Raw genomic sequence first — 26,068 nt, 5'->3', positions numbered from 1 at the left:
AAGTGGTAGCTGTCTTTGATTGATTATTGCAATTTTTAGTCTTAAGAATAAACCAGCTGGGCTCATGCCTGTAATTCCAGTACTTTGGGAGGCCGAGGCTGGCAGATTACGAGACAGGAGATTGAGACCAGCCTGACCAACATGGTGAAATCCCGTCTCTGCTAAAAATACAAAAATCAGCTGGGTGTGGTGGCGTGCACCTGTAGTCCCTGCTACTCAGGAGGCTGAGGCAGGAGAATCGCTTGAACCTGAGGGGCAGAGGTTGCAATGAGCTGAGGTTGCGTCACTGCACTCCAGCCTGGGCGACAGAGTGGGACTCCATCTAAAAAAAAAAAAAAAAAGAAAAAAGGAAAACTAAAGAATAAACCATCTGGATTGTATAAAATAGATTGGAGAGGGGAGAGACTAGACAGGGTCATCAATTAAGAGGCATTTAAAATAATGACAATCCAGTGAGATGATCAGAAGTTACAATTCGAAAAGAGATTATGAGGGAGGATCCACAGCAGTTATGAATCTAAAATGTAAATGAGAGAAGAGTTCAAGGTGGCCACCAAAGTTCAGATGAAGATGGTTGTGTTCAAAGTGTCATCAAAGTAACTTCCAGTTGACAAGGAAAAGCCAAGATGAGGTAGTTTTCTTCACCTACCCCATAGCAGCTCTCTACAGTTTTTGTGTTTATCATAAAAAAAGGAAAATATAAAACAAACTGTCACCAGTTTATTGGCATACTCTGCAGCCCTCCCATGTCTTGAGCACTCTTGGGGTGATGCTCTTTGTGCCTTAATATTATATATGAGACTCAGTTTACACTGGAAATAGTGGCTTCATCACTGATGAGAATGATTTAACATTGGTTTCCCTTTTGAGTCTTCATTTTGGTAATGTACTGAAATAGCAGTATTCATTTTAGTTGGAAAAATATTGACCAAGTGCTTACAAAATCTGATTAAGTCTAACCAGATGGCCAAGGCTGGTATTTTTTATGTTGCCTTTCATTTGTCTTTGAAACTTGAATATGCTTAGACTTGACAAAGAAGCAGATTCTGGACTGTAGCTATGTCAGATTGTCAAAGATAATGCCTGGCAGAACAGGCTTATCTTGCTCACTGGTGGCAGAAATGCAGTAAATTGTTCAGAAGACTGCCAAGCTATTAGGATAGACACCTTGTTACCAAAGACAGACAAAGTACTACTGACCTGCTCTGAAGGAGATGCTTTTTAAGTTATTCAAAGCTGATATCCAACATCAGTTGGTAATTTGGTTAGAGCTTATTTATCTGAATCAATTTGCATTGAGAGATACAGTGAAAAGAAAGCAGTGTCCAAATACACAGTGGGAGGAAAAAGTAAGAGGAATGTTCTTTTTGTTTGTTTGTTAAATATTCTTATGATTGAGTTAATTGAAGATAATTAAGACACAGAATTCTAATATGCAATGGAATCTCCCCTCCTTCCACCTCTCCCAGCAAAGCAGGCTATAGACATTCATCTGTTTGTTCAGCCAATATTTACTGAGCATTTCTTCTGTGCCAGGCACATTGCCAGGAAGGGGATACAGTGTTGAGGAAAAAGAAAAAGGCTCATAGCCTTCACAATATGGTTACAGATGGTTGTTAGGTTTAGAAATATTGTTGAATTGACAACAGCCTTCCCTTATTTAGTCTTGAGCATCATGTAACTACCATTGTGGGACATCAGACTAATGCGAGTGACTACATGAACCTATACTGGGCTTTGAAAGATGGAGAAAAACCTGGAATTTGAAGATTTCCTATCAGGTTATCTGAGTTGCAGACATGTTCCCTGTTAACGTTCTTACAGGTTGTCATTTTTCCTTTTAAAGTACAGGCATTGCTTTGAATAGTGGGGAGAGGGAACATATGGCCTCAATACACAGGCATATTAAAAGCTTGCATCAGTGCCTATGAAAAGGGGGAAAAAAGCAAAGGCTTGCAGTTCACGCCCACTTTTTCTGTTATAATTGAATTTAGAAAGCAGGTGGCTGACACTTCATCACAGAAGGAAGTCTTTTGGAGGAATAGCAGAATTCCCTTCATGCAAAAATTCTAAAACCTGAGATGTAGATGAAAATAAAACTTTGAAGGAAAATTACGTTTTGGAAAGGCAGTGGGTCTGTATTAAGTCTTTACTATTTATCCCTTCTTCCCTTGATCTGATTTGTTTGTAAAATTTTCCTCTCAGTCCACATGACTCCAGAACATACACGTGAAGCATCTGCTTCACCATTTGAGTGCCTCTCTTACTTGATGGCAACATTACGGGGAATATAGAAATATTTGAATTTTTATGTCATATAGGTGAGGTCTGAGGATAAAATCATGGATGTAGAAGGGATTTCAATGATTATTTTAATTCCTCATTTTGTCAAAGGAGAAACTGAGACCACTTGCTCAGTATCATATAGCAAGTGTAAACATCAACAAAGCTAAGATTCAGGAATCCTTTTTTCGATGCCAGTCCAAGTCCCTCTAAACTCTGTTACCATTCATGATGGCCTGGGGTTTTCAGGTTTTTATTCAGAAGTATGGGATCATGTGGTCCAAGGTTTTAGGCTACATGTTTTGTCTTCCGGTATGTTTAGTAAGATTCCACTGAATAGAGAAAGTGTTTAGGAAGGCAGCTATCTGAACAGATCAGAAATGAGCCAGAGAGTTCTATAGTTTTTATGATTCTTCAACTACAGAGATAGAATTTAATAGGTCAATTTGTCTGAACAGAAATCCAAAGGTATAATTTCATTGACTGTGAATACTGTGTTTTACCATATAGTTTTTTGTTGTTGTTATTGTCTGTTTTGGAGACAGAATCTTGCTCTGTCACGCAGGCTGGAGTGCAATGGTGTGATCATGGTTCACTGCAGCCTGGGCTTTTCAGGCTCAGGTGATTCTCCCACCTCAACCTCCTTAGTAGCTGGGACTACAGGCATGTGCCTGGCTAATTTTGTAGAGATTAGATTTTGCCATGTTGCTCAGTCTGGTCTGAAATTCCTGGGCTCAGATGATCTCCCTGCCTTGGCCTCCCAAAGTATTGGGACAACAGGCCTGAGCACCTGGTGGCCCCTTCGTTATGTTTTGTTTTAAGGAAGGCAAATAGATGCATCAAGCCAAATTCAGTGATCTGTTACCTGACTATGAACTAGAGTGCTTCCTGGCTCATCTAAAGTACAGTGATAACTAATGTCCAGAATGTTGAAATGCTGTGGCACATGCTATTTCTTGTTGATCAAATATCTTTGCCATTTTCTCTTTAAACAACAACAACAATGTGGCTGTGCGTGGTGGTTCATGCCTGTAATCCCAGAACTTTGGGAGGCTCTGAAGCAGGCGGATTACCTCTGAGGTCAGGAGTTCAAGACCAGCCTGGCTAATATGGTGAAACCTCATCTCCACTAAAAATACAAAAATTAGCCAGGTGTGGTGGCAGTTGCCTGTAATCACAGCTACTTGAGAAGCTGAGGCAGGAAAATCACTTGAACCTGGGAGGTGGGGGCAGCTGTGAGCTGAGATTGCGCCATTGCACTCCAGTCTGCTGGCTGACAGAGCAAGACTCTGTCCCCCTCCAAAAAAAATAAGAGGGGGCCAGGCACAGTGGCTCAGGCCTGTAATTCCAGCATTTTGGGAAGCTAGGGCAGGTGGATCACTTGAGGTCAGGAGTTCAAGACCAACCCGGCCAACCTGGTGAAACCGCATCTCTATTAAAAATACAAAAATTAGCCAGGTGTGGTGGTGGGCACCTGTAATCCCAGCTACTTGGGTGACTGAGGCAGGAGAATTTGCTTGAACCCAGGTGAGGGAGGTTGCAGTGAGCTGAGATTGTACCAGTGCACTCCAGCCTGGGCAACAGAGTGAGTCTCCACCTCAAAAACAAACAAAAACAATGCTAGCTACCAGTATGTAATTTCATATTTAGATATGTTTTAACCCCCCCATCTGCATATGGGGAAACTTAGCATCCCTCTTACTATCCTTGCAGATTCTTGAGGGACTTATATTTCTTCTAGTCATCTCTGGCTTCAATTTTCTTCTACTACTAAATTTGTAATCCCTGATATGCTGGTTTTTTTTTTCTGCACATGACACCATTTCACTCATGGTACCATTCCATCCCTGTGTTTCCCTGAAGCATCATAGACTCTGTGCAACCAATTACCCCGAAGCTTAGTGGCTTGAAATAACAATAAATATTTGTTATTTTGTACCAGTTCTATGCATCACGAATTTGGGAGTAACTTAGCTGTGTGGTTCTGGCACAAAGAAGGTATAGTCAAGATGTCAAGAAAGTGTAGTCAAGATGTCAGCCAGGGGTGCAGTCATCTGAAGGGTTGACTGGGGCTGGAGGACCCATTTCCAAGATGATACACTCATCTGGTAGTGGTGGTTGGTAGGAAGCCTTAGCTCTGAATCCATGGATTCCTTTTTTTCTCATGTAGAAAAATTCAGTCTTCTTGTGGCGTGTGGTGGTGCATGCCTGTAGTCCTCCCTACTTAGGAGCTTGATGTAGGAGGATTGCTTGAGCCCAGGAGTTCAAGACCAGCCTGGGGAAAGAAAGAAAGAGAAGGAAGGAAAGGGAAGGGAGGAGAGGGCAGGGAATAGGAGAATGGCTCACGTCTGTAATTTCATCACTTTGGGAGGCTAAAGTGGGTGGATCACTTGAGGTCAGGAGTTCAAGACCAGCCTGGCCAACATGGTGAAACTCTGTCTCTAATAAAAACACAAAAATTGGCTGTGCATGGTGGTGCATGCTTGTAGTCCCAGCTACTCAGGAGGCTGAGGCACAAGAACTGGGGAGGCAGAGGTTGCAGTGAGCTGAGATCACACCACTGCACTCCAGCCTGAGCGACAGGATAAGGCTCCGTCTCAAAAAAGGAAAAGGAAAATTCAGTCTTCTTTTTGTCTTTAGCCATGTAGATCACGTCCTGAGGACTTTACCTTTCTTCTTTCTTGAAAGGACCTATAAAACTAAATGAGATAACACATGGAAGCTTTGAAAATCCTTAAGGGAGGAAGGCCCTATGAAAATAAATTTCTATATTTCACATGTGCACATCATTTGCTTAACTTAGATCACTGAATGATTATACATGAAAGAAAAAAAATGTAACCTTTGTAAAGTCAAGGTTTTTATTCTAGAGTTTTAGTTTCAAGGTTTAATTTTCTGGAGAACTTGTAGCATCTCTGAGAAATTTCTGATGGGGAGAAAAGAAAGGGTCCTACTCAGCAAAATAAATAAAAAAAGAACTGAAACCCTTAAATTTTGGGGAAAATTAACAATTTTAACATAGTTTTAGTTGTAATGAGAATGTGAGTAGTTTATTTTAAATACTACAATAATTTTTTATCTCATAATAATGGGTATTCAGTAAAGACTGCTAATTTTAAAATACATATATTTTTTCTGAAGCTGTTAACCTTACTTAACTCTTAAACCTTTCCTAATCCTTACATTTTGAAACATGTTTTGCCTATAATTTTTATACTTGTTGCAGAGAATAACAAGGGTTTAAGCATTTAAAAAACATATTTTCATTGAAAATTATGTACCTATTTTTAAAAAACTCTTGAGAAAGTAACTGGTATTCAGCTTTTAATGATGATATTTAGTGTTTTCAAGCGTGCTTTTCTTAGTCCACTTGGGCTGCTATAACAAAATATCATAAATTGGATTTTTAAAACAGCAGAAGTTTATTTGTTAAAGTTCTGGAGACTGGAAGTCCAAGATCAAGGTGTCAGGAGATTTGGTGTCTTGTTAGGGCCACTTTCTGGTTCTTAGGAGGCACCTTTTCACTGTGTCCTGCATGGTAGAAGGGGCAAGGGAGCTCTCTGGGGTCTCTTTTATTTATTTTATTTTGTTTTAATTTTTGATTTTATTTTATTATTTATTTATTTATTTATTCAGACGGAGTTTCGCTCTTGTTACCCAGGCTGGAGTGCAATGGCACGATCTCGGCTCACCACAACATCTGCCTCCTGGGTTCAGGCAGTTCTCCTGCCTCAGCCTCCTGAGTAGCTGGGATTACAGGCACCCGCCACCACGCCTAGCTAACTTTTTTGTATCTTTAGTAGAGACGAGATTTCACCATGTTGGCCAGGCTGGTCTCAACTCCTGACCTCAGGTGATCCACTTGCCTCAGACTCCCAAAGTGCTGGAATTACAGGTGTGAGCCACCACACCTGGCCCTCTTATTTTTTATTTATTTCATTTATTTATTTTTGAGACGGAGTCTAACTCTGTTGCCCAGGCTAGAGTGCAGTGGTATGATCTCAGCTCACTGCAACCTCTGCCTTCCAGATTTAGGTGATTCTCCTGCCTCAGCCTCCCGAGCTGCTGGGATTGCAGGCTTGTGCCACCACGCCCGGCTAATTTTTATATTTTTATTAGAGATCTGGGGTTTCACCATGTTGGCCAAGCTGGTCTCGAACTCCTCTGCTGGCCTTGGCCCGGGTTTTTGTTTTTTTTTTGAGACAGAGTTTCGATCTTGTTGCCCAGGCTGGAGTGCAATGGCACGATCTTGGCTCACTGCAACCTCTGCCTCCTGGGTTCAAGTGATTCTCTCGTCTCAGCCTCTTGAGTAGCTGGGATTACAGGTGCCTGCCACTACTCCCATCTAATTTTTGTATTTTAGTAAATACAAAGTTTTACCATGTTGGCCAGGCTGGTCTCGAACTCCTGACCTCAGGTGGTCTACCCATCTCGGCCTCTCAAAGTGCTGGGAGTACAGGTGTGAGCCTCCCTGGGGTCTCTTTTATAAGGGCGCAAATCCCATTCATGACGATTCTGCCCTCATGAAGTTATCACTTCCCAAAGGCCTCACTTCCTAATACCACCATGTTACTGATTAGGTTTCAACATATGAATTCTGGGGGCCACAAAAATTCAGACCATGGCAACACTTAAAAAGTTATTTGAATGAATCGTGTAAGACTTTTTATTTCTTCAACATGTTGCTATTTCTACAGTCATTTGACTATATGATTAATAGAGGAATTTGGAGAGAATATTGCAAATGTGACTTCAAGGGTAATTTATTTCATGTAGGTATTTAAGAAACAATGAACTTAATACTTGAATTATGTGTACCTTTTTCTAGGGAACTTCAAGTTAAATCAGCAAAATTCAGCAGGGAAAAATGAACTGGGTTATCCTTGTCTCAAAGGTACAAATAAATAGAACAGCCCTCTCCTACCTACCATCTCTGTGTGTTGTAAAGTCAAGGAGATTGTTTTACTTATGATTTAAGTTAAAGAGACTTATTTACAAATGTATTTATATGACAGTTTGATGTGCTTTATTTTTCTGCAGGACTCAATTACTGGACCTGTCAACTCTGCCAGTGTATGTGCCATTTCTCTTCCATTATGAGTGGACCGATTGTATTGCACATTTGTCTGGCTTTCTGTAGCCTTCTGCTTTTCAACATTGCCACACAATGTCTGGCCTTCCCCAAAATAGAAAGGAGTGAGATAACACATGTTCATGCAGAAAAAGGGCAGTCCGATAAGATGAACACTGATGACCTAGAAAACAGCTCCGTTACCTCAAAGCAGACTCCCCAACTGGTGGTCTCTGAAGATCCAATGATGGTGTCAGCAGGACCATCGACAACATCATTAAGTAAAGCATTCTCGATTAACAAAGAAACCCAGCCTGGACGAGCTGGGCTCATGCAGAGTGAACGCCCTGGTGCTTCCACTGCTACTGAGTCAGCTGTCCCAGCAGGTGAAGAAGTATTTGGTTCCAGCCAGTCAGAGAGAATATCTCCTGAAAATGGACTTTCCAAGTCCATGTTAACCATTGCTATCACTGCAACTGCTTCTCTGACTATTGGTGAAAAGGAGGAACTCCTTACAAGCACTAACTTTCAGCCCATTGTAGAAGAGACCACAGAAGCTGCAAGAGGTTTTCTGAAGTATATGGATAATCAGTCATTTACAACTGAAAGTCAGGAAGGAGTTGGTTTGGGACATTCACCTTCATCCTATGTGAATACTAAGGAAATGCTAACCACTAATCCGAGGACTGAGAAATTTGAAGCAGACACAGACCATAGGACAACTTCTTTTCCTGATGCTGAGTCCACAGCAGGCACTGAGCCTGGAAACCTTCCACCTGATAAGGAGAAGCCTTTGCAAATGACAGGTGATAACACCCAGGCTGCTGCCACCAGGCAACCACTCACAACTCCGGAGTACACCCTGAGCGTTCAGCCAGAAACTGACAGTCTGCTGGGAGCCCCAGAAGTCATAGCGAGTGCCAGCACAGCTGTTCCAGCTACCTTTGCCTTAAGTGGCGAGTGGGATGACACCAAAGTAGAGAGTGTAAGCCAGATAAGGACCCCCAAACTTAGAGACAATGCAGAGACTCAGGTGAAAATGGAGATGTCTCAGACAGCACAAGTAAGCCATGAGGGTGTGGAAGGGGGCCAGTCTTGGACAGAGGCTATGAAAGTGGCTCTGGGGCTGCCTGAAGGGGAAACACACACGGACACAGCCCTGCTAATAGTGCATGGGAATGAGAGATCACCTGCCTTCACTGATCAGAGTTCCTTTACCCCCACAAGTCTGATGGAAGACAAGAAAGTTTCCGTTGTGAACTTGCTCCAAAGTACGGGAGACTTCACGGAATCTACCAAGGAAAACGATGCCCTGTTTTTCTCAGAGACCACTGTTTCTGTCTCAGAATATGAGTTGGAGGCCGACCAACTGTTGGGAAATACAATGAAAGGTAAAGGAAAGGAAAAGAAAAACAGGCTTTGATTTAATTTGGAAACTTTCGATTTGTTTTTTTAAAATTGCAATTTAGAAATAGGTTGACATTTTAATGAAAAGCAGGCCAAGTCTGGTGGCTCATGCCTGTAATCACAGCATTTTGGGAGGCTGAGGTGGGAGGATTGCTTGAGCCGAGGAGTTTGAGACTAGCCTGGGCGATATAGTGAGATCTATTCTCTAAAGAAAGAATATAAAAGATGAAATTAAAAAAATAAAGAAGTATACAAATACCTTATCTATTTTATGTAAAGATTGTACCCAATTCCTATAATCTCAGCACTTTGGGAGGCTGAGGCAGGCAGATCACTTGAGGTCAGGAGTTTGAGACCAGCCTGGCCAACATGGTGAAACCCTGTCTCTACTAAAAATACAAAATTAGCCGGGTGTGGTGGTGCACACCTGTAATCCCAGCTACTTGAGAAGCTGAGGCAGGAGAGTCGTTTGACTCTGGGAGGCAGAGGTGGCAGTGAGCTGAGATTGTGCCACTACACTCTAGCCTGGGAAACAAGAAAAAAACTCCCTCTCAAAAAAAAAAAAAAAAAAATTACACCCAAATATACACCCTGCCCATAGACTAGTGGTCTGCAACTGGGGACAGTTTTGTTTTGCTTTCGCCTTTCCCCAGGGGACATTTAGCAATGTTTGGAGACATTTTTAGTTGTTAGAACTGAGGGGTGCTACTAGCGTCTAGTGGGTAGAGGCCAGGGATATTGCTAAATATCTTAGAATACATAGAACAGTCCCCAACAACAAAGAATTATTCCAGCCAACATGCTAATAGCTCTGAGGTTAAGAACCCGCTATACTATTATTTTTATTTCAGACTAACATTTTTTAAACATTTTACTATGAAAATGCATAAATATACAAGAAAATGTGAAAGAATTAGCTATATGTTTAAACTGTAATAAACAATGTTGGATACTTACATACACATAGTTGTAAAATATGCTAACGTCCCTTATATTTCTTACCAAAAAACACTTCAGGTAAGTGCTGTAGTTGTCTCATAGTATTAACCATATGAATTTGATTTTCTAATTTTGTTTTCCTAAAAAGAAAACATTTCAAAACAAGTAGGGTGTGTGTGGGGGCAGGAGAGATAAATCATTGGCTGGCTTGGTTCTGCATTTTCTACTTTCTTTTAACCTTAACATTTGTGAATATTATAAGCTGGAAAGCCTTCTATTTGTTGTTGGTGGATAATGGTTTTCTTTTATTATGGGCAGTTGGACAGACAACATTGGGAAGGAAAAGCTTAGTGTGATGTATACATGCTCATTTCAAATTGTTTTGGAACATGTACAACGTATTGCTTCAGCCAAGTAGCCCAATTAATGGAAAATATCAAATCAGTAATATGTTTTATAAAGTGTTATTGAGATTGAATTAAATGATGAAAGATCACTTGATAAATGACAAAAATTGAATTTTACATGTCTAATTCATTTTTATTTAAAGACTGAAAGACCTAGTTTGCTGTTTTCTTTTTTTTTTTTTTTTTGAGACGGAGTTTTGCTCTTGTTACCCAGGCTGGAGTGCAATGGCGCGATCTCGGCTCACCGCAACCTCCGCCTCCTGGGTTCAGGCAATTCTCCTGCCTCAGCCTCCCAAGTAGCTGGGACTACAGGCGCGCACCACCATGCCCAGCTAATTTTTGTATTTTTAGTAGAGACGGGGTTTCACCATGTTGACCAGGATGGTCTCAATCTCTTGACCTCGTGATCCACCCACCTCGGCCTCCCAAAGTACTTGGATTATAGGCATGAGCCACCGCGCCCGGCGCTGTTAAGTTTTCATAGAAGCTTCCATAACTTGTCTTGTAAGTTGGTTTTTACATGGAGTTGGGTTCACATGGCCATGAAAACCTTAGATATGACTCAACAACAAGTTTACTTCAGTTCTTCTAGAACTTTAAGTTTTGGAGCATTAAGTTGTATAGCCCCAGATTGTTCATTACACAATTGAATCCATGATTCTTATGTGCCAGACTTGTATTAGCTTCTACTAATACAGCCTAAGAAGTAAAATGGAATTGGTAATTTCCTGATTATTTTGGTTTTTGAATATGGTGCTTAGTCATAATTGCCTCAGCAAACTAATCGCTTAACAGTCCACTTCTTTTTATTTCTAGCACATAGCACTATTCCTGGCATGTAGTAGGTGCTCAATAAATATCTGTTCAATGGATTAACAAATGAAGATAGAGAACCATTCAGACTGGAGTTATCCAATGTGATTGCCCAGCTTGTCTAAATCAATCAAGTGACTTCTAAATGTTCTTTGTACCAAGAGTACCAAGAAGAACATTCAGATTATTCCTTTTGCTTTACTTTTTTTTTGTCCCATAGAGTTAAAAGGAATGGGAAAGATTTCAGTTATTGACAGCAGTTGTTATAGAATAGCCAAAATGTTTCACTACTCGTTTTCAGGTGATCATAAGTATTTTTCTGAAGTAAACAACTCAAATGCTCATCATTTAGAGTCCAGAGACCACGTAGGACATTATCTTCTTCAGAATATGCAATGATGTCTTGTTGTGTTTGGATATTAGCAACAGATGAAAATGTTGAAATTACAGCCAGTCCTTTGAGTCAGTTAGCAGCTTCAACTGAAGGTCAGGTTTTAAAAATAATCTGTAATTATTTTTTCTCCTACGTGAAGTAGGAAGAATGAGAGATGTTGGGAAAATTTAAAGGTTATTTAAATATTTTTTATTACTATTTCTAGTTCTCACTTTTCTTCTCTAACAGCAGTTATTTATTCAAGATACTGTGCATTTTGACATTTCTTGCTATTTCATAAAACTACAGACAGAGCCTGCATATTTATTTTTGCATACGTGTTCTCAAAAGTGTTCATTATGCTTTCAAACATGAAGGCAATGTAGAGAACACCCACTGCTTAAAATGGTAGAACTATCTGTTATTGTCTTCCTGTGGCAAACAGAGCATTGCCCTATGTGCTAGAGGTACAGAAGGACAATGAATCCTGGCTCTCAAGGGATTTACAGTAACATTGGAGAAAGGAAAAAAGAGAAAAAACTCAAACAGTGGTATAGAGTGCAAATGTGAAACTCATGTAAGGACCTTACCCTAACTCACGTTGTTTGTCCTATAACCAGGTATATCAATCCATCAAATGTAAAATCTCTTCAATTCAAAAGGAAAAATAGTGTAAACTGGATGAGTACCAAGAAAAGGAACTGCTTAGAGTGAAAGACAAATACACATTATTTTAAAGCAAATACATTGTTTTCAAGGCAACATTTTTTTTAAAGTAATAGGATATGCCATAATGTCACTAATAAAAACTTAGAGAAATATTTTTTAAGCTATCCCTAGAATGTTATTTTTCATTGTATAACTTACTGATCTTGCTAAATACTTTGTATCTAGAACTAATATTTAAAAAGAGAGACAATAAGGTCTTCTAGAAATTATGCTTTTAGTAGTTTTCAGTACAGTGTTTGAAATTTCTAGCATAAGAAGAAGGCAAATCTTGACTTATAAGTAGTCTGTAGAAGGCAAAACATTTATATGATCTGAAGAGAAACCAGAGTATAATTATAAATAGTCTTTAATGCTGTATTTGAGGGAATTATAATGTTGTGAAAGTGGGTGTATGACAGATAATGTCATACCCTACAGTTCTATTCATTTCCTCTTCTGACCTAAACGCAAATGCACATCTTCTACAGAGGCATCTCCAAGTTGTTCCTTGATCATGGTTAGCACAGTGGTTAAGAGTGCTGGCTTTGTGACCAAAGGCGGGCTCCTTAGCTTTTCTAAACCTAAGTTCTGTAAAGTGGATTAATAATAGCTGATATTTATTGAATACTTACCAAATACTAGGTGTTTTACCTGTGTTATCGAATTTAATCTTTGTAGCAACTCTATGAGATAGATACTATTATTATCTCCATTTTATAGCCGAGGAAACTCAAGGCTAACATATGTGAAGTAATTGGTTTATGATCACACAGCTAGAAAGTGACTAAGTAAGGCAGGTTGGCTCTAGAGCCTGCATTCTTGACCTCTGTGATACAACTTCCATGGAATGGTATTAGTACCTATTTTTCCATAGTACATATAGGAGGATGCATGAGATACTGTATCCATGCGCTTAGCATGGTGTTTATGGCACATCATAGAAACTCAGTAAACATTAGTTATTGTAATTATTGCTTCTTTATTTTAAAATGCTAACTTCTCTTGACCCTCCAGAAATGCAAATGTGAAAATTAATGTATTGTATACAAATGTTTCTGAGAAGTTTTGAGTGTAACTTAGTTCTGTATAACTTAGTTTCTTAACAAACTGATTATGTTGACATTCAAACATATACCTGAAAGGGAGCTCAGCCATTGATCTTCCTACTGTGTTTTAGATTTCATTTGAGGTTTTTACATGAACTTCTCTATCTCTGTTGCAGATTGATTCACAACTACTGAAAGCAGTGACAGAGAAAACATTTATTTACTGTCATTTTATTTCTGAGTTCTCTCTTTGCTTTCCCAGTTCCTGAAATAGCATCTGCTCCCTGCCCCCCAACTTATTAATTATATTGTGATGTTTAAAAAAAAATAGGAATTTGGTCTATTTTAAAATGTTTTCCCCCCTTTAAGACATCATCACTCAAGAGATGACAACAGCTGTTCAAGAGCCAGATGCCACTTTATCCGTGGTGACACAAGAGCAGGTTGCTACCCTCGAGCTTGTCAGAGACAGTGGCAAGACTGAGGAAGAAAAGGAGGACCTCTCTCCCGTGTCTGATGTTCCTGGTGTTACTCAGCTATCAAGAAGATGGGAGCTTCTGGCCACTACAATTTCAACTACAGTCGTTCCTTGGTCTTTTGAAGTTACTCCCACTGTGGAAGGTCTGTAAGGGAGGAAATTAGACTCTGTTTTGGGGGTGGATCTCTTCTGTAAGTGGACAAGAAACAGAATGAATGAGGCAGCTGGCATTGCTACCAACACACACACACACACACACACACACACACACACACACCCTTACATGGAAAGGTGTGTGAATTCTGTCTTGTTTGAAGAGGTGTGGCATAGCCTTAAAAGAACAAGGATTTAGTTTGTAAGTAAGGTCTCCTGGTGGCTCACCTCTGGATCCTCAAAGCCCAGATTCTCTGAGAAGGCTTTTACTGTTTGGTAACTCTTCTGCTAAGAGCCAGGGGGGATGAGGTGAAAGCAGCATGGACCTGAATTGGAATTGCAACTTTAGCTTTCAGTAATATTGTGGCCTCAAGCCAAGCTTCTTAATGTCTGTAAGCTTTGGTTTGTTCACTTCTAAATAATGCCTATCTGTTTTATAGGTTATTTTAAGAATTTAAAATAATGCCTACAAAGTGTTTTCTACATAGGAGGCCCTCAAATGCTCTGATCTCTTAAAGGCAGTGAAGTTTTCAATCTGTGTGAAAGCTACTACTGTTCTGTAGTCTCTGGACTTGGGAATTCCTGGGGCTATATTTGGCTGCTTTTAAATTGAGCACATTCCAGACCCAGATCTAGGCTCTGACTCTATGACTTGACTTTGAGAAAGACACTTGGTCTTTCAAAAGTAGTCTTTGAAATAAATTTTAGTATATATTAAAAAACATTTTACCTTTGACAATACATTATATAAAATCTTGCAACATCCATAATATTGTCAATAGAGTAAATGGGAGATTAAAATTTAACAACAAGGTTCAGATTTGAGATAATACATTTTCCTGGGAGATAATACATTTTCCTGAAAGTCTTTGCTTTGGGGAGTTGGATTAATGCAATATGGGAAAGGAGAGCTGACCCAAGGGCCAAACTTACTGTATTATATGATATTAGTTTAATCATTTCTTGCCTAAAAAGTGAAAGCCCAGACTGGGCGTGGTGGCCCATGCCTGTAATCCCAGCAATTTGGGAGGCCAAGGCTGGTGGATCACCTGAAGTCGGGAGTTTGAGAGCAGCCTGACCAACATGGAGAAACCCTGTCTCTACTAAAAATACAAAATTAGCTAGACATGGTGGCACATGCCTATAATCCCAGCTACACAGGAGGCTAAGGCAGGAGAATTGCTTGAACCCGGGAGGCAGAGGTTGTGGTGAGCTGAGATTGCGTTATTGCACTCCAGCCTGGGCAACAAGAACAAAACCCTGTCTCAAAAAAAAAAAAAAAAAAAGAAAGTACATGCTTACATTTGCCTTAATGATTATCTTGTGGATCAAGTCCTATCTGTTGTGTTTGGCAGAACAAGTGGACGCAGTCACAGGGCCAAATGAGGAGTTCACACCCATTCTGAGATCTCCAGTGACACCCCCTGGAATAATGGTGGGGGAACCCAGCATTTTCCCTGCACTTCCTGCTTCTGAGACGTCCTCTGAGAGAAGAACTGTTGTTCCATCTATTACTCGAGTTAATACAGCTGCCTCATATGGCCTGGACCAACTTGAATCTGAAGGTATCCATGTTTTGAAGGGGATCTTTTCAAGGACTGGTTGAGTGAGTCACTGAGCACATGGTTTTGAGAAAGAATGAAGTAGAAGTATATTCAATCTGCAGTATAGATCAGAGGTCAGTAAACTACGGCTGTGCCAAATCTGGTGTGCCATTTGTTTTTGAATGGCCTGTAAGCTAAGAATAGTTTTTACATTTTGAAATGATTGAAAAAAAGTCAAAAGAAGAATATTTTGTGACATAGAAAAGTTATAAAAATTCAAATTTCAGTGTTCAGAAGTAAAGCTATATTGAAACACAGCCATACTAATTCATTTACATATATATATGGCTACTTTTGTGCCATAACAGCAGAATTAAGAAGCTGTGACAGAGGCTCAGTGGCCCACAAAGCCTGAATTATTTATGATACAGCCCTTTTTAGAACAAGTTTGCTGACTCTGCTGTGTATCTGTGGTTCTCAACTATAGTTGACCATTGGAATTACCTTGGAGAGCTTTTGAAACAGCCCAGTGCCCGAGTTGCTCTCCCACTGATTCAGATTAAGATGGTGGAGGGTGGAATCTGGCGTCAGCATTTTAAAAGACTGCCTTAGATGATTTCAGTATTCAAGCTGGATTGAGAATACTAGATTAAAATGAAGACGTTGAGTTTCCCCACCAGATTTTCTTGGTTGCAAGTTTTAATGCAGATTATATTTGAATAGCATTGCTCTGGTTGTTAATGCCGTTAATGTTGTTAATTCTCCCTTAGACACATCTCTGGTTTAGTCTGTGCCACTATTTGGAGATAGGCAGTCTCCAAATAGTATTTCCCAAGACAATGGCTTTGAGCATGTAAAAGACACTTGGGGCATGGCTGCCTATCAACAAGTAAGAAGACTGGAAATATGACCCATAGTCACTTAATCAATCAGCATTTTGGCAGGTGAATAGTTCCTGGCTGGAGGTACAAAATGTCCAGGGATTTATAGTGCAGAATTTCTTCAACTAATCTGGAACACTGATAAGCTTTTAGACGCTCAATTAGCTATGTGTTTGATGCAGTAAAATACATAGGATGTGCTATTATATACTATTATTTTGTTTTGTCTACAGCAGGGAAGGTGATTGAACTAGATTTGCTGCTGACTCTATTGCAGACTTTCTGGGTAACACTGGTTGGCTGCTGACAGAGAAACATGACGTTTTAGGAGCAGTGTGGAGAATTCCACCGTAGAAGGCTGGTTTAAGAAATAGTTCAAAGTGGGCTTAGAGGCTAACAGCTCTTGCACTCCACATGAAGATAACTATCAAATGACTTTGAGTTTAGCGTCTTATATTAACTGTCTGCTCTCCTTGATACCATCTGGAAAAAGCAGATTTCCCTAAATTAACCTGAGTTAGACTTGACAACTTTACCCAGCAGGGTTCATTAAATCAGAGAAAAAAATATTTGTGAATAATCCATACTTGTGAAACTGCAGTAATTTTCTAAATTTAGGAGATGATGACAGTTGTACTGAAATATGTTAGAATTTTCCTGACATGCCTAAGGTGTCCTGGAGTTTTAGTTCTTTTCTTCTACACAGTTCAATTTTAGCTATTTTTTGATAAATTTTTTTTTTTTAGTTTTTGATCTAAATTATGATCCTTGTCATGGGTTACAAAGAAAGATTTCTGGTCAAAAGATACTCTTTTTGCTGCATTGTTGGGCTTAAGATTTTGAATAAGCACAATTTTACTCCTAAATGCCAGGGAGTACAACTTATGCTTAATTAGTCTACGCTGATAGTACTATTGTTAGTTTTATGCTGGTGCATCTTGTCCTCCGAAAACTGAATTGACTACCCTGATTTAAACAAATCAACCTACTAGACTCCTGGATGTATTGGAGGCCTTCATTTTCAATGCACATTTTCCTATCTTACCCAGGAATTTAAGTGCAGTTTGAAGCTTTGACTGGGTGAAACATTTTAATTCTACCATAGGTTTATGCCTAGAGGCAGATAATTTTTTTTCTTATCTAGAACACTGTATTACTTATGCCGAGTTATCAGCCTTTCTTGTTTTAGTCTCTGTGATGTATTTATATGTTATTTTAATATCTTCCTTTTCGCTAGCGGGCAGGAGCATTTCTCTGCTGAGAAATTGAGAAATGAGTTACTTTTCTCAATGGGATATGGAAAGGGACAGATACCAAAGAAGGAGCGAACCTTTATGGAAATTTCTGAATCCACAGCTCTGTTTATTCTTTAAGAGCTAACTAACAGCCCAAATCAGTCTAAAAACGATGTCTACTTGCACCCTGTCTTCTTCTCTGCTCCTCACATCTCTATAACGTGATGACTGAGAGTGGGTATGAGTTTTCAAGGGCTGTCATAACTAAGTACCACAAACTGGGTGGCTTAAAACAACAGAAATTTATTCTCATGCAGTCTGGAGCCTGCAAGTTGGAAGTTAAGGTATAGGCAGGGCTCTGCTCTCTCTAAAGCCTCTAGGAGAGAAACCCCAGGGTTTCCTTGGCTTGAGGCAGCATGACTCTAATCTATTCACATAGCCCTCTGTGTCTCTGGGCTCAAATTTCCCTTGCTTATAAGAACACCAGTGATTGGATTAGGGCCCATCCTAATGACCTCATCTTAATTACATATGCTGAGACCTTATTTCCAAATATAGTTTCATTCACTGGTACTACCGGTCAGGACTTAAACATACCATTTTGGGGGACACAATTCAACATGTAAAAGAAGGTCTGCTTCTGAAGAGTTTGCCAGCTGGCTGTGAAGACAGACGTGACATCTGAGTGATGTGAATTGGTAGAGTGAGGGAAATTTTGGTGTGTTTTCTAAAAGCCTGCCTTGATAAGTACATGCCACCTTGTGCATATTTCAGTGTTCTTGATCTTGTCAGCAAAAATGCAGTTTGATATTTGAAGGGCCAATGGTTTATTTTTCACCTTGCCTGACACATGTGACTTCTATGTATGACTTTTTTTTTTTTTTTTAGGGAATAAATATTCTCAGAATATTAATGAATACATTATACTCATTTCAGGCATAACTCTACCAGAGTTGTAGTCAGCATCTTTGAAATACAAACATAACAAAAATATTCTAACTTTTTATTCAAATAGGATAATGACAAATTTTATACACATTTTGTAACTGCATAAATTAATTTTTGGACATAATCTCTGTATAGGTTGATTTTCTTCTCTTGTTGAATATTCATGTCTTTCCTGCTCCAAAATGCCAACTTAAAATTTCTGATTACTCTTAAAAACATACTTGGAATGTATTTGGGTTAACTCTTTAAAATATTTTAATACTAATATTTCTTACCTACTTAGAGAAGTCCCACTTTATGTATATTAGAAATCTATCTATCTGAAGATATCTATTTACTCTAAGTAAATCTAACTTTTATTTTATTCTTTTTGTACACCCCCATGGAAGGTGGAAATTAATCTGTGCTCTAAAGTGGTAACAATAATTCTGTAGAATGGAAGGTTGTTGCTTTGGCAGTGTCCCTCAACTGCAGAAGTTGAATTCTTGATCTGATTGGTCTTATTTACTATTTTCTGTGGGCATACATGTTGAGTATAATCCCATGTTATCATCTCAAGCCTGTATTAGTTTGTTCTCATGAAACTAATAAAGACATACCTGAGACTGGGTAATTTATAAAGGAAAGAGGTTTAGTAAAGGGAAAGAGGTTCCGCATGGCTGGGGAGGCCTCACAATCATGGCAGAAGGCAAAGGAGGAGCAAATCAGTCTGACATGACAGCAGGCAAGAGAGCTTGTGCAGGGGAACTGCCCTTTATAAAACCATCAGATCTCTTGAGACTTATTCATATCACAAGAACAGCATGGGAAAGACCGGTCCCCACAACTCAGTTACCTCCCACTGTGTCCCTCCTATGACGTGGGATTATGGGAGCTACAGTTCAAGATGAAATTTGGGTGGGGACACAGCCAAACCATATCAAATCCCCATTTCCTCATTTGTCTCAAAAGGCTCACTTATTACAGGCCTTATGAAGCAAATTCATAGTAATTGACTTGCTGGAGAATTACGTTTAACATAGAGATTTTTACTTCTTAATATCCAATGGAGAAGCTATGTTTAACTTTTTTTAATAACTTAATTTTTAAAAATACAAGACCAAGTATATTTTTTAACTACAGATTTTTTCTTTTCTGATAGCTTTTCCTTGCTTTTCTAAGACTGTTTTGTCTGTCTTTATATTTCATTTTAAAATTACTGTGTTTTTGATATTTTTTCCCCAGCCAGATAGCATACATGGGGCAGAAAGCTGTTATTATTTTGTCATTTATTGTTTAATCTCTTTTAGAGACATCCATTTTCCTGACTTTTTGTGTGCACATGTGTGCTTGCGTGTGTATATGTGTATTCAATATCATGGTTGTTTTTTGCAGTCCTCAGATAACACTTCCAGTATTTATTTGCAGTGTCTCTTAATTTCCTCTGCTGAAGAGATAGTGGTGTTATCTCTTTCCTTATCTGGGGTCACTAGTTCTGTCCCCTTCCAGGGTTTTCTTTACTGATAATGGGAATTTCAGGAGAAAGTCATTTCTGAAAAGTGTGCCTTCATTCATGTGATTGAATGATATTCTTGGCAGCGTGGTGGCTTCATCCTGAAGTCACTATCTTTGTCTCTTTCTTGTATTGTCAATCAGAAACAAATTGGGAAATACATTGTTTAAGTAGCATTAGGGAGAAGTTTTAAAGAAATTTTTCTTTAAAGCTCCACTGAGGACACTTAAGAGCTCATGTAACTTTTATAGAAGTGTCTGATTTTTACCTGCACTTTAATTCACAAAATCAATTGTTTTTCCCTCCTAGTAATTACTCATTTTCAGACTATTTTCTTATTATTTCTCACTTCTCATAAGGAAATTCTCAATTCTCAACTTAGAAGGCAGCTAGAATAGATAATATGAGAAAGAGTATTCAAAATCCTTTCGGAGGCCATATTTATAAAACCAAGTTTGAGTGATTTTCCTTTGGTTGCTGCTGTGTGGAAGTCATGTTAAAGATCAAGAAGAATGTGATAGGCTTGAACTGTCTCCTGCTCCTTGTGATTCTGTAGTTTGAGATTATGAATGTTCACTCTGTGTTAAGAATGAGCACTAGTATTGAATTTTGTTCTGGGAAATGCTTTAGATTTTGATTTAATTTTGCTTCAGTGACAGAGCCTCTTATCTGATATGCAGTGAGGATGATGTGGAAGAGTATTCCATGGAATATGCCCTTCATTTGATTTTAATGATGAACTAAATGCTGAGTCTTCTTTCCCCAGATGCCTGTTCTGTTGAATGGGAATTAAATAAAAATAATAATAATTTTTAACTATTAACATGAACGCATGAAACATCTAATACTTATTGCCAAATATGTTAGGGAAGGATGAGGTTTTCATTCCTTGTTTTCATTTTTGTGTCATTTTAAGTGCCTTACATGACAGATTATGAAATACAGAATTGCTGGTGATTTCAGTTATCAATTGCCTCTTATGGTAAGTTATTTTGTTGTCTTGTCCTGAAATCATCGTGCTTTCTTTGACATTTATGACAGAGCTCTATTCCTAAGTACCTGCATGCTCTGTGGGGTAGTACATCCATTACTTAGCACTCAGAATGGTCATCACGTTTGCTAATAATGCTCACATAGCCTGTGGTACTTCAAAAATATTTAAAATCAATATTGTGAGGTATTGCCATAAAGCTGTGTTCACAAATTCTGCTGTTGAAGAAAGATAACTGACATTTACTCTAGTTTTTCTGGTATGCTTTCCTGCCACGGGGAATTCATTTATTGGTATAATTGCAATTAAGTAAACCTTGTAGAGTTGGTTCCGCTCGTCTGTTTTGTGTGTGTGTCTGTGTGTGTGTGTGTGTGCGCCTTTTTTTGACAGTCCAGCACTGCTTAGTAAGCTTACCTTAGACACTCAAAAAATTTTACAGAATGGCTCATGATGATGAAAGGATTTAGCTTTGTACATATTTAGTGGTTTTATTTATTCTTTCATTTATATGTGCATTGAACAAATATTTATCTGGCTATTCAGATGATACCATGAATAACTGGGGGTGGGTCTTGCTCTTAAGGAGCACAAGTGCTAGCAGAACAGTAAGATAGATACATAGAAAACAGAAATGCAACACAGAAATGAGGACTAAATTCTGATTTTTTAATCTTGCCTGAATTCCTAAGGGATCTGGAGTCATGCCCTACAAATGATAAATTCTCATCAGATGGTTTTTTAAATTTAACCCTATATATCATGACTTACTTTCCAACCTGACTCTGGCATAACATTATGATATAAGGAAGAAAATCAAAATATTTTACCCCAAAACGTATTTCTTCAACATATCTTGAAATGGCCCTGCAAAGCTGTCCTTTGTGGGAGAAAATGTGCTTCTGTAAAGAATCTTCATTAACAGAGCTAGATCTTTTTCTTCTAGACCCTCCCAATCCTGAGAGATTAACTAAGATCTGAGTAGGAGACATTTGACATTTATTGTCTCTGAGGGCAGCCACTATAAGACTTCAAAAGAACTTTGGTCTCCACAATCTTTACCTTAATCTGAACATTCCCTTTCTATCCATCCCAGGTCTTCCCAACCACCTTGGGCGCATGTTCTTAGGACCTCCTAAGGCCTGTGTCATGGACCATGTTCTCTCATATTTGGTTCAGAATATATCTCTTCAAATATTTCACAGAGTTTGACTCTGTTCATCGACAGAAGGCAGAAAGAATCACAAAAAAATTACCGAAAATGGACTTTAAGAGTCAGGAGAGACTTTAGTTCCATCCTAGAAAAACACTGAATTGGTGTATATGCCTGTGTGTCTTATGTGTGTGTGTGTGTGTGGGGGGGGTTGTGGGGAAGCATTTGTGTTATAGTTTTATGTATATATGTACAGTAGTATGCCGTATAATAAAGTTTTAGTTAGCAACACACTTCATATATGACAGTGGTCCCATAAGATTATAGTAGGGTACTTTTACTATACCTTTTCTAATTTTTACATACACAAATGCTTACCATTGTGTTACAGTCACCTACAGTGTTCAGTGCAGTAACATGCTATACAGGTTTGTAGCCTAGGAGCAACAGGCTATACTGTACAGCCTATGTGTGTAGTAGGCTACACCATATAGATTTGCGTATGTACACTCTGTAATGTTTGCATGATGACAAAATTGCCTAATGACACATTTTTCAGAATGTATCCCCATTGTTAAGTGATGTATGACTGTATATTTATAATTTTATTGACAATTTAGAAAAATGAGTGGGGAGAAACCCAACACTATGGAAAAATTCTAGAGTGGTGAATAAATGCCATATACACCACACTAGCAATGAATTATTTTATAGACATGCAATCAGACAAGTCACAGCTCACTGGTTAGATGAATGATTTCTTAAGAATAGCTTTTAACAACTGGAGCAGCTGCTTTCCCATGAAGAAGAAGCAATCAGGTACTCAGCCTCAGGCTAATAAATATGTAGTTTACAGTAAGCTAGATATTTCTATAGAAAGAGATACCATGTCTCTCTTGAGGGTGATGTTCAGATCCTAGGCAAAAGGATTTGTTCTGAATGGTTAAGCTGGGCACAGACTCTGGGGTTGAGAATCCCTGTGGACAGTGGTCCAAGCAGGGCTTTCCACATGTGGTGGCTTTTGTGCAGATGCTGAGGCAAATATGTAGCTTGGAATAATATGTGGGTGGTAGAGATTTCAAAGATATTTTAGATGTTTGCAGAAAATCAAGGCATTTTCAAAGGCATGATTTTTCAATATGAGGATAGACATATATAAGTATTCTTTGGTGTAAACATGAGAATTTTATTGCATTGGAGTACAAACAATTACAAACCTTAAAAATATATAGAATAGTGTATGGATAGTGTCACCTACACTTTATCAAGGTATATTCATAACCATAAAGTTGTTTTGCCATCAGACTACCTCTTAACATTTAAATGAATGTATATCCCTAAGGGAAAAGATTAAAAGAAAAATGTAATACATCAATTTAAATGACCTTACAAGATTTAAAAATTATCACACTTGGAAGCATTAAATTAGTCCTGAAAGATTTACATGGATTTTTCCCTCATTTACTAGGGCCTTTTCTTCTCCAGCCATTCTGCCTCCTACATCGCTTATCTCCAGACACAATAGTCTACAGAAATTTCTTCTTCTATTAAACAGCATAAAGAATCGGCAACATTTTAGCAGGAAAAGGCGATTCTCCAGGTGGGCAGGGGTCTAGTGCAGCTCCCTCTGGATTTTTTCAAGGTGTCTGCTTCACATGCACTCTGAGGAATCCTGTTTCCTATTAAAACTCTGGCTCAGGAAGTGATGTACATCCTTTCACTTGTTTCAATTGAAATTAGCAGAATTTTTTAAAAGACTCAGCTTAAACCTAAGGGAACACAAAGCAAATAAACCCAGAAAGTGAAAGAAACAGAGAATGAATTAGGTTCACCAGGTACAGATTTCTCTTTGGTCTTACCTTTGCTAACGAGTTTCTAGGGCTCGTGGGCCCTGACCCATTCTGTGTTCTGTCTGACAAGATGTTTTATATTCTCCCTAAAGCGCTGGAATAATATTTCAGGCACTTTGCCAGGCTTTCTGGCATCTCAGTGCTTGGCTTTTTTTTTTTTTTTTCCCTACGTAAAGGGTAAACTTCTCATTGTCTACTCCCCATCCCTGCCCCAACATAGAAGAGGCAAGACCAAGATATAAATTACTCCTAGGGCTCACCACCAAGTAGTAGTGAGTCCTTACCCTCTGCATACATACTGTCTGTCCTCTTTATAGGTTGAAGGACACGTGTTTAATTCCTAGGCAAGTAACAATCCAACAACTGTCATGATTAATACCATGTATGTGCCACCGTTCAGAGAAAATCTTATCCTAGTTAAAGGTGTGGTTCATTTCCAGGCAGTATACCACTGTTCTCACCACACAAGAAATACACCCATATGATAAAAGGATCATTCTGTCACATTCTATAGCAAATAATACTCAGAGCTACTCTGCTCCATAAATAGGGAGCTATGAAGTTAAGATTCCAGGAAAGAAACAGAAACGATTCAGCTCAAACTTATTCTCCTCTATGAAACCTCCTGGACCACCCAGCCCACATGATGAGTAGAATAAGTGAATGGAAACTGGCTCCCTCCCAGCACTTTGGGAGGCTGAGGCAGGAGGATCGCTTGAGGTCAGGAGTTTGAGACTAGTCTAGGCAACATAGTAAGACTCCATATGTGTGTGTGTGTGTGTGTGTGTGTGTGTGTGTGTGTGTATAGATATATATTAATTAGCTGAATGTGTTGGCATGTACCTATAGTCTCAGCTGTTTGGAAGGCTGAGGCAGGAGGATTGTTGTGATCACCCCACTGCATTCCAGCTTGGGTGACAGAGTGAGACCCAGTCTCTTAAAAACAAAAGTTATACTCATTTGAAACATATGCATAACATAATTTAATAAAAATTGGATTGGAATTCTATAAAGGCATTTAAATATTTATTTTGGAGATGAAGATAAGGTGTTGTTCAGTTTATTTCTATTCAATCAACATACACTGAGTGCTTATTTTGTGTGAGGCACAATGCTTGATCCTGGGAAGTAGGGCACAAAGATGGTTTAAGGTAAAATCTCTGCCTTCAAGGAGCTAAATGCATGCAAGTATGGTAAAACACCACAAATTATTATGTAAGCCTCCTTTTAGATAGGTTGAGTCATGTTTTACATTTTGAAGGGGAAATCTATTTTCATACATATTTTTGCATAGTCAATAGCCTAACCAACCTATAATTTATTTTTTGAGTGTGTGGATTTTTATATACAAGTTTTATATATGTTTGCTTAAAGCAAGTCATTCTTTAAGATGACTAAATTGCTGAAGAGAAAGGTATTATTCCAGATGACTCAGAATTTATAGATATAATATAAATATGGCTTTATGTTTCTCTTTACAGCATACTTGAGAAATAGAATAGGATTGCTGTAGTCTCATTTTCTAGAGGGAAATATATGAAGCTGTCATCTGAATCAAAAGTGAGTTATTTAATGAGCAGATGTTAAACCAGGTGCAGTGGCTTAAGCCTGTAATCCCAGCTACTCAAGAAGTTGAGGTGGGAGGGTCTCTTGAGCCTAGAAGTTCAAGACACAGTGAGCTATAGTTGTGCTACTGCACTCCAGGCTGGGTGACAGAGCGAGACCCTGTCTCTAAAATAAAGGAGCAAGTATTGAACTCCAGAACTTGTAATTATTGCTATCGGGCTCTACCAGTATAACTTTGGGGCAGGATTTATAGAAGATAATGGATAACATACCAATTATATGGGCTCATGGCTGAAAAGGAATTATCATGAGCAGTAAATGTGAAGGTACTTATGTAGACTGGTATCTTCAGGTTGTTAACCAGATATAGGTAATGCCATTATCAAGAGGGGAATCTTTACATTTAAATCAAGTAATATTAAATGAAATAAGAAAATTATTTGTTTATTTGTTTTTGAAACAGGGTCTCACTCTGTTGCTTAGGCTGAAGCAGAGTAGCACAATCATAGCTCACTGTAGCCTCGGCCTCTGAGGCTCAGACCATCTTCCCACTTCAGCCTCCTGATTATCTGGGACTACAGATGTCCAGCACCCCACCCAGCTAATTTTTGTATTTTTTCGTAGAGACAGGGCTTTACCATGTTGCCCAGACTCATCTTAAACTCCCAGCCTTAAGCAGTCTGCCTGCCTTGGCTTCTAAAGTGTTGGAATTACAAGTGTGAGCCCCTGTACC

General features: G+C 38.8%; 1 protein-coding gene across 2 annotated transcripts in view; it reads left to right on the top strand.

The window, feature by feature from the left end:
- Positions 1-26,068, top strand: part of ARMH4 (armadillo like helical domain containing 4) — a 149,533-nt gene that overhangs the window by 4,881 nt on the left and 118,584 nt on the right. For both annotated transcript variants that reach the window (XR_010338600.1, XM_021670876.2), the window contains exons 2-4: positions 7,324-8,745; positions 13,417-13,668; positions 15,034-15,243. Coding sequence is in view for 1 of the 2 variants with exons in the window: in XM_021670876.2 (XP_021526551.2) it covers positions 7,359-8,745; positions 13,417-13,668; positions 15,034-15,243 (1,849 nt within the window). In the remaining variant the exon portion in view is untranslated. The remainder of the gene's footprint in view (positions 1-7,323; positions 8,746-13,416; positions 13,669-15,033; positions 15,244-26,068) is intronic.

Source organism: Aotus nancymaae, unplaced genomic scaffold, assembly GCF_030222135.1.
Source record: "Aotus nancymaae isolate 86718 unplaced genomic scaffold, 86718_ANA_hifiasm-v0.15.2.pri h1tg000062l, whole genome shotgun sequence".
In the NCBI taxonomy this organism is placed as follows: domain Eukaryota; kingdom Metazoa; phylum Chordata; class Mammalia; order Primates; family Aotidae; genus Aotus; species Aotus nancymaae.
This window is presented reverse-complemented; position numbering and strand designations above follow the sequence as displayed.